Source organism: Carassius auratus, chromosome 22 (assembly GCF_003368295.1).
Source record: "Carassius auratus strain Wakin chromosome 22, ASM336829v1, whole genome shotgun sequence".
Lineage (NCBI taxonomy): Eukaryota > Metazoa > Chordata > Actinopteri > Cypriniformes > Cyprinidae > Carassius > Carassius auratus.
In genome coordinates this window covers 8,754,731-8,771,260 of record NC_039264.1, presented here as the reverse complement: position 1 = coordinate 8,771,260, position 16,530 = coordinate 8,754,731, and the positions used below count along the sequence as shown (strand labels likewise).

Here is a 16,530-nt window from a genome sequence, read left to right as displayed (position 1 = left end):
TTCTCTCGGGCGGTGCGATTTCCATGAACCGTGAGAATATGCCTCAATAGAGTCTTCCGTGCAAGTTGAAAATTTCAACTGGAAAGGTAAATTTGCGTTGTCGTGCAAGTCAATCAGCGATTGATAATCCAGTCTGACACATCCAGTTGTATCAGAGAGAGCATTTTGCAATGATTTTATTCGCATTAATGACACGTAAAACATACTGTGTGTAATCTAGAGGGAGTAACACGATGCAAATATTTGAGTCGCTTTTGGTATGCACACACCATTCCACTAAAATTGGCAGATTTTTTGTAAATGTCTCGCACTTTTAGGTGAAACATTTCCCAAATTTTGCAAACCTTCTTTGCCCGCAAATTTACACTTATGTTTTGTTTATGTGATCACGTTTTTTTTAATGAGCACGAAAAAACCACTGAATGCACCTTTAAACAAAACTGTACACATTGTTTGTATTTGTTTGTGACTAAACACAAAAAGAAATTGAATATTTGTGAAGTATAATGGATGTCTGAATCACTAAAGGGCAATATCACATGAGCATGACCCAAACGTTTGGTCCTGAGTTCATAAATTAAACATGTGCATTTGATACGACTGCATTTGAGCTTATGAGCTTTATACAACGACCTTAACGAATACTGCATCCTGAGAGCAAACCGCTGGGAAGCACAACACAATGAAGTTCAGAGTCTCAGAGGTGACCATCAGAGAAGATCAGAGCCACGGTTACTGAATACATCACATTTAGAAACAACAGCTCACTGACGACGAGCGCTCATATGGATGTAAAGGAAGGGAATCAGTCTCATGTGTTTCACATACAGTAAGTTCACATTTCTGACAGGCAATGCCAAGAACAGTCCCCTGGGAAAAAGTGTTCACAAGCACTTCATTTCCCAATGCAAAACTCTCAATTGGGGTCTCCTCTGTTGAAGAAGGGGTGGATTGAGCAAGACATGCTGAAAGCTGTTTGGGGTCAGTCCCTAAGGAACAGCGATATCCCACAAGTCCCAGTGGAAGCTCAGAGTCTGTTTAAGGCAATAGTGTGGGGCCTCTAGATTGGCAGCACAGGGGACAGCTTTGCACCCTATAAAAAAACACAATACATAAGCTATGAATTCCCCAATCAAACAGCTTTGATAATCTGTAGACAAATGCAGCAAACCTCTTACCATGTACTCTATATGGGCTTTCTGCAGACCACCTGCTGGAGGTGTAACTCGCTCTCTGCTGCAACAATCGGCAGCTTGTTAGTCAGGTGGTAGTTGATCAGGTGGCTGATGCTCTCAAAAAGCATGTCTTTAGTCCGAACCTAATCAAAAATGAATTAAGAAATGACGGCCATATAAGGAAAATATGGATCCTTATCAAAATCTACAATATAAAAACTGAGCTTGAAGCACCACTCACCACTCCTTCAGGATCCACCAACAGCAGATGTTTGGGAAGCCCACACTGCATCCCAGTCAGCACATACTGGCCCGGGTTAGTGGCGCTGTCCCGCACCAGGAAATCTCCATCTCGGCCCAGCAGATTCTCTGCGTCCCTGCGGCTCATGCGGCCATGGTACCACATCTCCCGCCGCAGTTGGTCCTCCGTGGGGGCGACGGGGGCCCGGCGCCGCGGAGGACTAGGCCACTTGTCCTCCAATATACAAACTCCTCCAGCCTCGTGCAGACGCAGGGCGTCCTCAAATGGCCCTGTTGGGTTGGAAACGGTACGAATGGTAGTTAATGTATTCATCAAACCTATATAATCATTAGACAGTCATCTGTAATGGACTCACTCATATCAAAAATGTCTTTCTTTGGACTATCGGATCTGCGTCCTCCTCGGGCATCCACTGAGGCCTCCATGTTGTCCAGATTCTGGGTGTTTACATACAGATGCTCCTCGTAATCGCGGCTACCTATAGGATGACCGTCTGCTCGGAGGTAACCATCGGAAGTCAAAGCTACAGAAATGGTGAAAGGAAAATAAACCGGTTACTACAGTAGACACTTAGAAATAAACGTTTTTAATTGGCATTGATGGTTCCATGTAGAACTTTTAACATTTATAGAACCTTTCGGATGAAAAAAGGTTCTGAAAAAGTTCTTTAGAATACACATCCTTTTTAAGGATGGTCACTGAAAGGTTCTTTGTGGAACCTAAATGGTTCTTCTAAGGCACTTCAGGAACAGGTTTGAAGACCCCTGTTGTCCACTGTGGCATTGTTGCAAAAACTCCAAGCTTTATTTAAAGAGTGTTAATAACTAAGCAATTAGAAGGGGACGTTTGGAATATCAAAGCCAGTAAAAGGCTCAGAAATCTCTTCAAAGTTGTAAAATGTCACAAGAGGAACGTTGGGCTGCTAAATAACCACCAGGCGTCTCACTTGAGCTGCTGTTGTTCTCCGTGTCCCAGTGCACTTCATAGCATAACTGGGCGGCAGAGAGGCTGTCTGCATCTCTTCTGGCTGGTGACCCCGTCTGAAAAATAAGCACAGGTCTGAGATCAGTTTCCAGGACTGGCTTTGATCCAGGCATGAGTAGATAGATACATAGATAGAAATTGTTTTTTTTTTTTGCAGTGCAGAAGGTACTTAAACCAAATAATGACAGATGGTTTGACAGGTCAGGATAAAGAGGTCAAAGGTTTCAAAAGGTTAAGTAATTTTATGAATAGGCATTGACAACTGAAGAATTGCTAATTTCTTACAAATGGCATATGAGCTATCAGATTTTATTACAGAATGTGCTGTATACCTAAACAGCTATTTGCCTGAAGCCATTAGCGTTATGCTAACTAACACCGCTCACAGAAATGGTTGTTTCTTTATTAAGACCAACCTTAGCGAATTGTCTCCGCAAACCACAAACTTCATAAAAGACAGCAATAAAAATCCACACACATCTCTAATGAAGTTTACCTGAGCGGTTTTGCTCTGTTGTTGCGTATGGACGTGTCCCAGTAGGCCGGCAGGAGGCCTGAGCCTAGAGTCCACCACTCCCCCCACAGGAGGCTCCTTTCCTGGGATGCTGTTGTAGTAATCGTGCTCGGAAGTTTCCTCGTCATCACCCCACGCTGACTCTTCTGTTCGTATGGTCCTAACCATCAAATAAAGCTATTTAGCCTTTTAGAGATCAGTGAAAGTAAATGTAGATTCAATATAAATATATAAATCCTTTTTTATTTTTTAAGAGTTTATCCAGTAGTGTGTACTTAAAGATTTTACCTAATATTTGTGTGTGCTTTATGTTTAATGATTATAAAGCTGGGTTTCAAATCTACCGTTGTTCTGAGTGAGCAAAATCCAGTCATCTTAATAGCAATTGGGAATTTTATGTGAGGGTGAACAATTTCCCCTAAAGGTTCAATTCGGTCATGCAAACTCACCAAATTAAACAACAACAACAAAAGAAAAGTGGCTTTTGTGTGAGATGTGCTTTAAACATTATTCTACACTATTGACAATTGGAAATGGACCTCTTTTGCAGCTTTAGAGTTTGATATTGTTAGCTTAGCAACATGCTAACAGCACACACACAGCTGTTGCCTTAGTATAGCGGTTCACATAAGTCACATCACTTCTGTTTTGGTTAGGATGCTGCCAGTACAGGGAAGTAGACTACAAGGCAGCCCACTATGTTTTCGAAGACTGTTTATATTAAAGTCAAGAAAGCACATGTTACACTGATGATTTGAAACGGAACGAAATAAAAGAAATGATCCATTAATGATGTGACACTGAGCAGTCGTGTGGTTTCTGAGAGCCCCTTAAATGAATTTAGCTTTGAATAACGGCCTTGAATCAAAACAGGATGGCTATGTGAAACACAAGCCGTGTGTATCCTGTTTCAACCTTGCGAAAACTGCTCAGCACTGAAGCTCTGTATTAACTGCAGTTGAAACAAATGACCGTCATTTTCATGTTGTGATGCATTCAAAAGCCCAAACAGACAATATGGTTTATGCTAAATTATGTGAATCTCACCTATCCATGGTGGGAATTGCTTTGGGCGGGCTGTGTAGGTACTGTTTGAACTGCAGTTCGAAAGCCTGGCCGATGGTACTGATCACATTCTGAGCGAGACCGTCACCGCACTCCAGTATGTGACATGCTAGAGGGACGAGAAAAAGATGTGTCAGAAATAGCCAAAATAGCATGTGACAAACAAGTATAACAGAAAATCAAAGTGAAAAAGAATACCTCTTTGATTGACAGGGTCTTTGGCCACATAAGCGACATAGTCAGGGGTATCCTGCAGCACAAGATGAAATCAGAGAAAGAATCAGGTGGTATTTGTTAGTGGAGAGAGAGATGGTAAGAGTGGAAAGAAGAGGCATTAAACGTGCAAAAGAGGTCTCACCGAGTCTCCACCAGAGGCGAAAGATATGGACTGCATGGGGTGATGGGCAATCACCTACATGAAGAGATGAGAGGGAAATGATGTGATGTCTTCAAATCAATATTCAGCACAAATAAATATCTGTCAGGGAACTAGAGTTTTGAAGCTACTTTTTAACTATTTACTACAAATAACTTCTTAATTAGACTTCCTACAAACATATGACTTGGAAAATTAGAAACACCCTCATTTAAAGGGATAGTTCACCCAAATATTTAAATTCTGCCATGAATTACTCACCCTCATGTCGTTCCAAACCCCAAAGACCATCGTTCATCTTCGAAACACAAATTAAGTTATTATTGATGAAATCTGAGAGCTTTCTGACCCTCCCATAGAAAACAAGGCAACTGAAAAGTTTTATGGTACAGAAAAGTAGTAAGGAGATTGTTAAAATAGTCCATGTGACATCAGTGGTTCAAATTTAAATTTATAAAGCTACAAGAATATTTTTGTAAGCAAAGAAAAGAAAAAAGTCACTTTATTCAAATATTTTTTTCTCTTCCGAGTTAGTCTTGGCCGCTATTCAGGAAGAAAGCTCTTGAATTTCATCAAAAATATATTTCTTTGTGTTCTGAAGATGAACGAAGGTCCTATGTGTTTTGAACGACATGAGGGTGAGTAATTAATGACAGAATTTAAATTTTTGGGAGATCTAACCCTTTAAGCAGTTAAGTCAAAACATTGAACTATTTACTACAGTGCTGCAGAGGAACTTCTGAAATGAATTAAACTTTCCAAACAAGTGAGAAAAGTTGTTTGTTCTGATAGGATTTGAAGGGATATCGAGGATGAGAGGATGCCGACCTGTCGTGTGGTGGGGACGAGGAGACTCAAGCCATCAATAGAGATGTTGACACCGATGGTCATTCCAGCAAAACGTAGGTTACTCTTCCCCATAACAGACTGGAGGGTTTTATTGGTGGTCTAAAATGGGCAGCAAAACAAACATTTGGATGTCACTACATTTTCTTAGATTTATGCTTAATAATAAAAAATGCCAAGGCAAAACTACAGTTTTCTCTCTTACTTTCTTCTTCCAGGCAGCTTTTCCTCCAGGTACAGTTTCACACAACCTGTTGATGGCCTCCCTGTGCACACACACACACACACATTTACAAAAAAAAAAAAAAAAAGATTTTAAGAGAAATATTGCCAGATCTCACAATCTCACATATCTGGAAAACAACATTTCCCATGTGTTTCAGTGCAACTACAGTGTGAAAATAAATGAGGAATGAGTCTGAGCCGAAGCATAATGCTTATTCAAACCAGGTCAACAAACAGGGGACCATCTGTATATTGTCAATGGATAAAATAATAAACAGGGCTAAGCAAAACTATAAAATCATAGGACACAATTTCAAAAACTTAAAGCTAAAGGAAACAAAATAAAACAAAAGCAGAAAACAAACCAAAGGACAAAACATACATACATACATCAATAAATACTGTGTCAAAAACAAAACAAAGCAAACAAACCAAATCAAAGCAAATCAACAGAAAACCAAATCAAAGTAAAATAAAATAAAACAAATAAAAACAATGTAAGAAGCAAGCCAAAACCAAAGAAAGCAAAAACAGGACAAAGAACAAAACATACACACATAAATAAAGAAATAAATACTCATAAACAAAACAAAAAAAATCTCAGAATAAATAAAACCAAATCAAAGCAAAAGAAAACAAATCAAATAATCAAAAGAAACACAATGAAAACAAAAACCCAAAGACAAAACATACATACATAAAAAAATAAATACCGTGCCATAACAAAACCAATGCAAAGCAAAATAAAACAAATCAAAGCAAAGCAGAACAAAATTCATAAACAAAACATAATCAAATAAAATCTGAGCCAAAAAAACTAATCACTAATCGAATCAAAAATGGAAACATCTATGATTGTTGAAATCGTTGAAAAACCCTAAACCTAGACATTTCTGATGGATGCCTTAACACAACCAATAAAAACTAAAAGTGACATTTATGAAACCATATCGATGGCAGAAGAGCGTTTGGCACAGGGGCACAAGGGTTATGAGGTCAACAGTAGACTGAGTGACTTCAAAACACCAGTGTGCTATCAAATAACCCATTAATATTTAAAAAGTGCCAACTGTCCCAGCAAAGGACTTTCCAGGGAATGTTTCCAATAAATGCTGTGCTCTTTATGATGTTATTGGGATCATTAGCATTTGGGTGTTTCGGTTGCAAGTTTATGCGTCTGTGTATGTTTTGCCTTTTGGATCTTATTAAAAATTGTTCATTGGCCACACTACATGACGATGACAAATGAGAGAGCACACCCACACCCCCTCTTTCCCCGGAGTGCGGCAAATCAGCTGATTTACAAGCCTTGCGTTTCTGCTGCAAAATAGATTCAAGCTAAATATGCAGCCTGTTCCAAGCATTCCCATTACAGCCATTATAATGTCATAACAGACTGCCGCTCTCTACTCAAAACAATCACTCTTCTCCAGTCCTCTGTGTTTATCAACTCTAACTCCACCCCGTGCAATCTGCATCATCTGAGGCCCCAATAGGCCTCCTCAGTCATTAGTGAGAGTCGTTAATAATACATGGCTGTATCACTCCGTCTCCATCTCGCCTGTGCTATCTGCACTTTAAGCCCATCGTGGGCCACAGGGTTCGGGTTACTGCTGATCGATGAGCAAGGGCAAGGAGAGGGACTCAGGAATCTGGAGCTCCGCCCCACCGCCCCTACAAGAATGCACATGCTTCTACACATATAAATAAATATACACATAAGAACTAATACTAGCAAGCTGACATATGAATGTAGACGTACATATATGCAAACACGATTTGGTGCCAAAAAAAGCTGCAAAGTGATAATCTATTTTTTCTGTGGAAAGCATATCACTCGGATAAAAACAGCATAATGTCACAATTAACTCTCATTCCATCATCCGTCATTTCATAAACAGAAAACATACCAAATCATCCTCCAAAACAAAACAAAACAAAACAAAACAAAAAGATATTTGTGATTAAAAACAAATAAAAGTGCTAAAATAAACAAAACACATAAAGTAAAATAATAAAACAAAAGCAAATAAAAAAAGATATACAACTTGTTGTATATACAAAATGTTAAGGTAAAAAACAAAAACAAAATACTAAAACTACAAAAATAAACAGAGCAACATAAAACATCGTTATAGATGGTATAAACTGAAATAATAATGAAAATAATTAAATAATTAATACAATTATTTTAATTAAAATAAAATAAATATTAAGGAAATTGATTCAGCTCAGCAAAGCAACAACAACAACAAAAACAGGTGAATGTGTAATAAAATCTAAATAAAAAATATAAAAATGTTATTAAATTATGACTTATAATTTAGAAAGTTCTAAAATAAAAAGTTAGAAAATTCTAATATAAACAAAAATAAAATAAAATAAATAAATAAATAAAACAGAGCAAAAAAAATCATAGAGTACTATCTGAAAATGAAATAATAATGATAATAATAAAATAAAAAATAAAACAAAATCCAAGGAAATTGATTCAGTCCATCAAAGCAAAAAATGTAAACTGAACAAAACAAAAACAGGGGAGGTGTGTAATAAAATCTAAATCTAAAAAAAAAAACTAAAAAACAAAAAGGTTTAAAAAACACTTTACCTTGTGACCTGTGTCCTAGTGTTGAAGTCCAAAGATCTCATTGATTTCAGAACCTCAATGCAGCCCATGTACTGCAAAAAGAAAAAAAAGAAAAGGAGAACACAAAATGACACACATTACTTTCATTATACGTACATAATTACTTTTAATTTCCCAAAGGTCATCATTGCTTCATGGAAATATGTATCTAATTCCTGTTGGCAAGAGCCAAAGTCCATGATTTAGTCGCTGAAAACAAAAGCAACAATTGTTTCTCTTTCGCTCACAAACACAAGGATGGTTTAAGCCAGGGGCGTCATTCGCTCATTATATTTGAGGGGGCACGAGTTGGTGGGGAGGGTTAGGGGGGTCATGTGACACACAGCAGCCACAACAGCATTTATGATTTATTTATTTTTTCCTTTTTATTCGAAACATTCTCAAATGTATTAACTGAAATATCACTGCAAGTTATTAGGCTACTAATCAATCATAACACTTTCGTTGTACAGAAAGAGATCAAAGAACATTTCCACTCACAGTCTAGTTTGAGCGCTTTCAAAAACCTCCTGAAGCTGTTTTACACTATGAAATTATTATCTCACAGATATACAGGCACATAATTACAGATAAATACTAAACCTATAATTTCAGCAAGACGGCTTGTTCTCAGCAGATCTGCATAATAGCTGTGCTGGGGAAGGTAATTACTGCGAAGTGTGAGGAGATTGACGGCAATAACCGCATCGTGGCTGCTGGGGGTGGACCGGGAAAGAGGTATCACTGCAGTCTGGGCCTTCTGGGACGTGGAAAGTGGTGAAGGTGCAGGGGAACATCAATTCGGCAGTTAGTCACCAATGCCTTCAAAAGGGTCGCAGGAACATCTTGCAAAGTGCCCACCCCCACAGACAATGCGACATATGTCTGAATAACGGCGTTTGTGGTTACGGATGCTCACAGAGGCTAATCCCAGATCATTTTTGTTGTTTTAGACTTGGTAACCGATTTTGAAGGCCTACACCCACCTCAACCCAAAGCACAGATCACGTTGCCTATGCTTGAGTCAAAGTGGTTACACTAGTTATTTATAGTTAGGAGTAAATCACCAACTTAAAGGGAACTAACCCTTTGAAGAGACAATTTAGGAAACCATTTACTCACCCTCATGACGCTCCAAACCTGTATGAGATTCTTTCTTCTGTGGAACACAAAAAAAATGACTTTTTTGAACAACACTGGAACCCATTGACTTCCAGTGTATGGACCGTAGTGTTTCATAGAAGAGAGAAAGTCGTGCAGGTTTGGAATGACATGACGGTGAGTAAATGAACTGCTGCATGAACTACTGTATAACGTTAAGACACTAGCTCTTAATGCTTTAGTTCCTGAAATCAGCTCTGTGTTTTCTTCCTCAACATATACTGTACAAGAGTGCTTCGGGGGAGTCCCGAGAACCGATTATGACCTTGAAACAGTTCTTTTATGAATATAAATCAGTCCCTGTAACACTACATTCACATCTTCTGCGCACACTCCTTTTCTCTTAAAGGGACAGTACACCCAAAAATAAAAATTCCCTTATTTTCGGTCCATATGTTCAAAACCGAAAACCTCTCTTATTTCCACTCTAGAACACAAACACACACACAAATATATTTTCAAGAACTGCTTTTTAATGAAAGTCAATGGGGTCAAAAAACAAACAAACGCATAAATAAATAAATAAAACACTGAGATATGTCCAAAATGTCTTCTTTTGTGTTCTACAGATGAAAGAATATTATACCTGTTTGAAAGGTGAAAAAAAAATCATTTTTGGATGTACTGTACCTTTAAGCTTTAGTCAGTTGAGGGTGTTTTTTTACAGCTTATATCTTGACACCAGACCATTTCTTTCCAAAGCAAGCAATTGCAGACTTCTTAACTAGATTATTCGGCAGCGGGAAGTGTTCAATCAGTTTGATTAGACTTCTTCCTTTTAGTTTTACAGAAACCCTTCTGCTTCCTCTTCTTCTCAAAGACCTCATTGTGGCTCTTTTGCTGCATGATAAATTAACGCTCTCCTCACAACAAAAAACACCACCATGCACTTGCACATGCACAGCTACTGTACACTGAATTATGTTTCTCACTTGTCTTTTCATATATATATATATATATATACACACACACACACACACACACACACACACACACACACCTATTTCTATGACAGGAAACGTTTTTGCTGGAGGAAATGCCCAGGGTGGTTTATGGTTCATGTATAGGGGCTGCTTTTAAATGTCTGCTTCTTGTAGTCTTCTGTTCTTTCTCATAATGTTTGTGGGAATCATCTGATTTAGTCAAATACTACTTATTCACAAATGTAAATTCAGATTGGGATTTGAAAACAACACTTTAAAATGCTTTTACGTATCAAGCCGCTAGCATTCACCACAGTAGGTCGAACAATAGAAGAAAATGTAGGCCTGATCTAAAATCCTTTTATTTGAGGTGTACCATCATGCCAGTGTTATTTGGCTAACAGCCCCCCCCCCATGCCTGTTTCCTCTGCAACACATGTGATACAAATGACTGTGATTAAATGTAATTGAATAAACGAATGAATGGTGCCTGTGTAATGCAATTAAGGAGCGTGCGCAGGCCCAGTCCGGGCTGCTGGAGAGAGGGCCGTGTGGTTACAACACACGGTGGGGTAGACGAGGGTGCAGGGGAGGAGGGGTGAGAAAGTGGGTTGAAAGAGGATCGCTGTTATTGACGTCAAATAGTCTGCTAACATTTGTAACCCTTGATTCGCCGAGATGCAGCCAAGAGTTGAAGATATTGGCTTATATCCACAACTATCTACCCAGCTGCAAGAGTAGCTGTCTTTGATTAGCATTTTTTCACAATTTTATTACAGACTTTTCTACTTCAGAAAAATTAAACAAAGAATCAAATATATTAGGAATACGTTTTCAATGTTTTTATACTCAACAGCAGCTTGAAATGGTCGCATTAAACATTCTGTCTTTACATAAGCGTACTACGCAACCTTTAATTGAAATTTCGTTATTGTTTCTAAGAGAAAACACATGCAAATAAGAATCTGTATTGACCCCAAAAGGGAAAATTAAGGAATTGCACAAATGTCCATCTTGGGATCGAGTATAAATTTTATTAGCAGTCATCACTCATTTTCAGTCGTAAATAATGAGAACCGCCTCTGCCTACCTTCAATTCTTGTTTAGTTGTTTACATCTGTTTGTTTACACACCCCTTCCTCCTGCTCTGATGAAGCCGCTGTACCACACAAAGCAATATATCTGGATTAAATTGTATATCCTTTTCTCCTGAAGCTACTGCACCCTGACGTAACCAATACACTGAATAGAGCACCACTGTTCTCATATCCTAAGCAGTTTTGCCTGAACTCAGCTTGAGAGGACAAGATGTTGCAGTTGTTTGTAAGCTGAGTGTAGGGGAGTCGTATTGTTCTCGGTTTCTTCAGAGCTGCATAAGATGGTGCAGTGAATTTAAATGAATGACTGTCGATAACATGACAGAGTTGCCTATTGACACCGCTGCAGACCTGCAAAACAACACTAGGCGGAAAACATGGTGAGATTTCAAGATGATAAGCAGGGGACTCACCCTAACGATGTACGAAGCTCCCGTGCTGCTGATCTTTTTGTCTGGGTGCAACCACCCCTGTGAGGGCTTGTTGACGAAGCTGCCCTTCTGGGTGAAGTTATCTCCCAGCCACATTCCCTCTACCCTGGTCCTCCGGTTCATCCCGGTCCTGAAGTTCCCAGAGCCCCCTGGACTCCCCTCGGCGGCCCCTGCGCTGGACTCTCTCGGACTGGCCCTCTGTCTCCTGGCAGCCTGTAGGGAACATGGGCCCACACAAACAGGGTCACAGGAGTTGAACACAGCTGCAAGACTAGCCACAGGACCACTGGCAGCAGTCGCCCCCGCAGCAGGGGAACTATCGGTCGGAGGCGCCCTGCCGGAATCCTTGCTGGAATTGGAGCTGGAGCTGCTATTGGACGGGCTACGGCTGAGCAACGAATTGGAGAACTTCCACTGGGGCATCTTAGGAATGAGCATGCAGAAGGTGGTGGTGCTGTCCTGCTCGCCGTCCAGCCCAGGTGAGTCGGCCAGCACCTGGGCTGAAGGCAGGGGAAGGGCAGCGATCTCCAGGGGCGGCAGCTCCAAGCCAGGTGTGGATGAGGAGGCCACCACCTTCCTGCTCATGGTTAGGCTCTGCATCAGGTCGTCGGAGGAGGTCACAGAGTCGTTCCGGAAGCGGCCATACTTTGGCTTAAGTAGCATGCCCGGAGGAGCGGTCCAGAGCGGAGAGGACAGTGGGGGGGAAGAGGGAGGGGAAGGAGGGGATGGCTAGGGAAAGGGAAAGGTACAAGGAAAGATGCAGTGGAAGCAAAGGAGAAATCCACAAGGTTGTGAGTCTAGCCCTCCGTCCTCTCTGCCTCTCTCTGCTTTCTGACAGTTGCTCTGTCCCTTACTGTGGCTTGCTTAATCCCTCCCTCTCTTCTTCATTCCCTCTCTCTCTCTCTCTCTCTCTCTCAGCCCAGCTTCCCCCACTCTCTTGATGATGTCATAGTGTTATGGTCCGTCTATTAGCCCTGCCCAACCCAGCTGCGTTCAGGCAACATTAGCTAATGCACATCTGCCCTGAGTACCTCCTCACAGCATCTTGCACTTATTAACCTACACACAATCTGATACATACAATGCCATTCAGTCCTACGGCTAGCTTTAGTAGCTAAAGGCAGTGCATTTTATGTTTAGAATGCTGCAATACTTTCTGCCATGCCAGCAAGATGACAGTGTGGTGCTATTAAAACATTTAGCATTATTTTTAGCATCCCGACAAGTACATTTGTTCATTAACATTACAATAAATAACTAAAGCCAACGTTGTGCCTTAACATTCTTCAAAATATCTTCTTTTGCCTTCCCCAGAAGAAAGAAGGATCTGAGAGTTCATGAAAATTAATTAACTCTCTTTTTAAAAAACATGAAATGAGCTTATAGCTTTAGTTATTTGTTGCCTTTCATGTTACAGACCAGGATATAAACTTGGGACTTTGCCAATGGATAGTTTTCTTTACGATTTATAGACTTCAATGATTACTTCAAGCAGAAAATAAAGACCTACCGTATATCATCTCAGTAGCTGGATACACAGTCAGTGTACATTTATGAGTACTCAAGATGTCAACGCATCATTTACATCAGTTAACATAGAATAAATGAGCTTTTTAAATACCTCACAACAGTATTACTGGCTTCTTCATTCACACAGAGTTCTTCATATTGCTGCAGTATGGATAATAAAACAATTGCTGAGACTCTCTCTGGTTTCTCTCTCACTGCCGAAGTCAAGAAAACATCCAAGTTGTCACATTTACAGGACTTGCGCAAGACGCTGTGCCTGTTTGACAAATAGTCTCTTACTTTTGCTCTGACGTCACTTTTTTTCGCAACTGCCCAAAAAGTAAACGCAAAGACTCCACAAGGCCGAATAAACAGGAAGCACTAAAATACTCAATATTCCGTTACCGTTGCCTATGTGTACGGACTATTTTGGTGGAAACCTCAGTTTTGTGGTGTTGACAAAGACTCACGCTTGCTTCATGACTCACAAGTGCCTTTTTTCAAGTATTACATTTTTCTAATTCAACAGCTCTTTGGTAACCTCTCAGAGGCGTTGTGCTGAGATTTTGTTGTTGTTTTTCCCCATTAGTTACATACACTGCATGCCTAGCTGGGGTATTTTAGCTTCCAGAATGGGGTCACCGTGAACATTTGTAATTAGTGAGAGTGTATGTGCGGGGTCACGGTCTGGATCAATATCTCTGCTACGAACAAAGCCACAGAGGAGAACATAAAAGTGAATAGAATCAGGAAAAAGAGAAAACAAGATTACTTCACTTATTTACGGTCTGGTTCTCATCCGGGAGCCATAAATGTTCAGTTTCTGGAGCACTCTGACCCTTTCTTTATATTTCACTATTTACCATAGGATGCACCTGTCTAATCTAATCTAATCTCAGATCTTAGATTAAGTAGATTAACGCAGTTAAATGTGAATTATCACACTTCTCTAAAATCCACCATGCAGATGGGATCTTCAAAATGAGGCTCATCAAGGCATACAGTGATATCTTAAAACTGCAAGATGCATATATATAACTTTTTAAATAAGTAGGATCATAAAACCTGTTCTTTATAACTGTAAAGAATCATTCTGAATTTCTGACATAAGGCAGTTACATGTATTCCACCAGAGAAAATAACAACTTAATTTATACACATTTTGCTGAAAAGTTTCCATGTGCTGAAATCGTACATTGCCGCCTTAAGCATTTAGAGCACTAAAATTGACGACGACAACAAAAAAAGTTTTTTTGAATATATTTATATTGCATTTTATAAAAATAAAAAAAAAATGTTTATAAATATGCCTCTGTAAATTTAGCATAATAGGGTAAATGCATGAAAAAAGCGGGGGTTTGTAAACGTATGAGTGCAATTCTACAGTAATATGGTACTAAACACATTTTATTGATTGTTTTTAATTAACAAAATGTTTTTTTAAGTTAATTTTTTTTCTGCATAGATTAACATAAACTGCATAGATTAACATAAAATATAAAATGAAATATAAAATATAAAATGAAACGTTTCTAGTTATTATAAATATAGTTATTATAACATTTGTTTGAGTTAAATATACTGGAAAGCTGCATTTACTACATTATTTTGTGTCAAAGTGGAAACTACTACTTTTTAATCTGATAAAAATGATTCCTACTCAAATGGTCCTGTTTAAAAGTCGCATACATAAATAGATCAATAGCATCCAACAGGTGACATTTACAGCAAGTTCATTATCTGCCGTGTAGTATAATTTGACATTAAACATCAAATGTGGTCAACGTGGGGGAAGACGCTATATGAATATTAGCTTTCCTAAAAAAAATACCACAAAATAAAAATACATTTTCTACATTTCACACATACCACATCCTCATATAAAACATTCACAGCAATGCATCGCAATATAACTATTAATGTTAAAAATAGACATGTGGAGATTAAAGAAGATGAAAAAGAAATAGATAGATAGAGAAAGAGGAAAGCCGATCGTAACTCACCAAATCTAGTGCTGTCTACTGCAAGTTGCAAAGTAAAAGCCCATAAGAGCCAAGAGATGTGAAGTTTGAGCCCAAAGAGTGAGAGAAACCACTCTAACCACACCAGGACACACACACACCATGACATACACACACCTCCTACAATGACATGCCCAATCACGTTACCAGTCCTCTGGTCTAACGCACACAAATGTCAATATTTGCAAAGTTGCAAAATGCTTAAACACTGTATAAATTTAAGCGCTTTCAAACATGAAAATGATGATGCTAATAGTTGGTGCTGCTAAGAGTTCCTAAAAGGTAGCATGAATTTCATTAGCATGCCATTTTGCCCGAGTATGAAAAGTATATTTTCAGTGTAGCTTTAAAACATGCACAAATTCATTAATTCCTCATTTGAATTCACTGCTTGAACAAAAGTTATTACGTGTTACTTGTGAAACGGAAACAATGTGCAATTCATTAACAAAAGAGTCACTGAAGTTAACCTTTAGTTAAAGTTCTAGCAAGCCTGATAAGTTTTTTTTTAAGTTAAAAAAAAAAACTTTCTCCACATGGAGAAAAAAGAAAAAAACTGAAATGTGAAACCAAGAATCACTCCCACTGGATAAACAACACGACAACAATAAAACACTACGCACACCAAATAAGTCATATATTGTCACATAAACAGATAAAAGATACAACAGAGACAGTAAAGAAGCTTTCTGATGCCTTCCCCGCTGTGCTTGATTTTGTACTGCAACGATATGTGCTTGTTAAAAAGGTCACAGGAACACTGTGGTCAAATCAGCATGCAGCCATGACATTAAATGTTATACCATTTGAAAAAAAAAAAGAGATGACAACAAACAAAAGAAGAAGAAAAAAATGGAGCAAACCTCTGCCAGCTCAAACAACTCAATCTGAAATGTGGCAATTTGTGTATTTTCGAACAAAAGCTAACTTGGCCTGTCACAACCACTCACGAGTTCCATGAGCAAAGCTTAAAAAAACTAACTGGAAATTTTTGATTTTGCGAAATGTGAAGCTTGTAATCTTGTTTAATCACTTCTTACATGCAAGAGTTGCTTAACTCATCCTTTTAACCTTTGGTCTCCTCTTCTAGCTTGATGAACTTTCAGTTGTGTGTCACACGTGCGGTTCTGATTTGCTCTTGTAAACGGTTGGTAAGTCTTGTGAACATCTTCTAACATCATCACTTTCCAGTATCTTTGCTCATGGTGTTAAGTAATTGGCTTTGGCGGCTTTAGATGCTCATTACAGAGTTGTTACACTGTTAAAAAGCATTTTATAACCATGCTTGTTTAACAGAAATAATTGAAGTCACACA

General features: G+C 38.9%; 1 protein-coding gene across 3 annotated transcripts; it reads right to left on the bottom strand.

Annotated features, from left to right (window-relative positions):
• Positions 1 to 400: 400 nt before the first annotated feature.
• On the bottom strand, positions 401 to 15,300 carry shc2 (SHC (Src homology 2 domain containing) transforming protein 2). 3 transcript variants are annotated; one of them, XM_026197538.1, is made up of 14 exons: positions 15,198 to 15,300; positions 11,668 to 11,898; positions 8,056 to 8,126; positions 5,428 to 5,488; positions 5,205 to 5,324; positions 4,359 to 4,412; positions 4,199 to 4,250; positions 3,983 to 4,109; positions 2,918 to 3,095; positions 2,384 to 2,477; positions 1,793 to 1,960; positions 1,417 to 1,706; positions 1,179 to 1,318; positions 401 to 1,093 (listed from the first exon to the last, which is right to left on the bottom strand). In XM_026197538.1, the coding sequence occupies exons 2-13, from the start codon at positions 11,806 to 11,808 to the stop codon at positions 1,187 to 1,189; spliced, it is 1,488 nt and encodes a 495-aa protein (XP_026053323.1). In that variant the 5' UTR covers positions 11,809 to 11,898; positions 15,198 to 15,300; the 3' UTR covers positions 401 to 1,093; positions 1,179 to 1,186. The 3 variants fall into 3 exon arrangements, with proteins under 3 accessions (XP_026053323.1, XP_026053322.1, XP_026053321.1); XM_026197537.1 differs by lacking the exon at positions 15,198 to 15,300 and adding an exon at positions 13,307 to 14,162; XM_026197536.1 differs by lacking the exon at positions 15,198 to 15,300 and having other exon boundaries at positions 11,668 to 13,272.
• Positions 15,301 to 16,530: the final 1,230 nt, after the last annotated feature.

Coding starts and splice junctions, on each gene's coding strand:
- shc2 (XM_026197536.1), bottom strand. CDS start 12,348: ATGCTACTTAAGCCAAAGTATGGCCGCTTCCGGAACGACTCTGTGACC. Junction 1,707..1,792: donor GAAAGACATTTTTGATATGA/GTGAGTCCATTA, acceptor CCAACCCAACAG/GGCCATTTGAGGACGCCCTG. Junction 1,319..1,416: donor TGGTGGATCCTGAAGGAGTG/GTGAGTGGTGCT, acceptor ATTTTTGATTAG/GTTCGGACTAAAGACATGCT.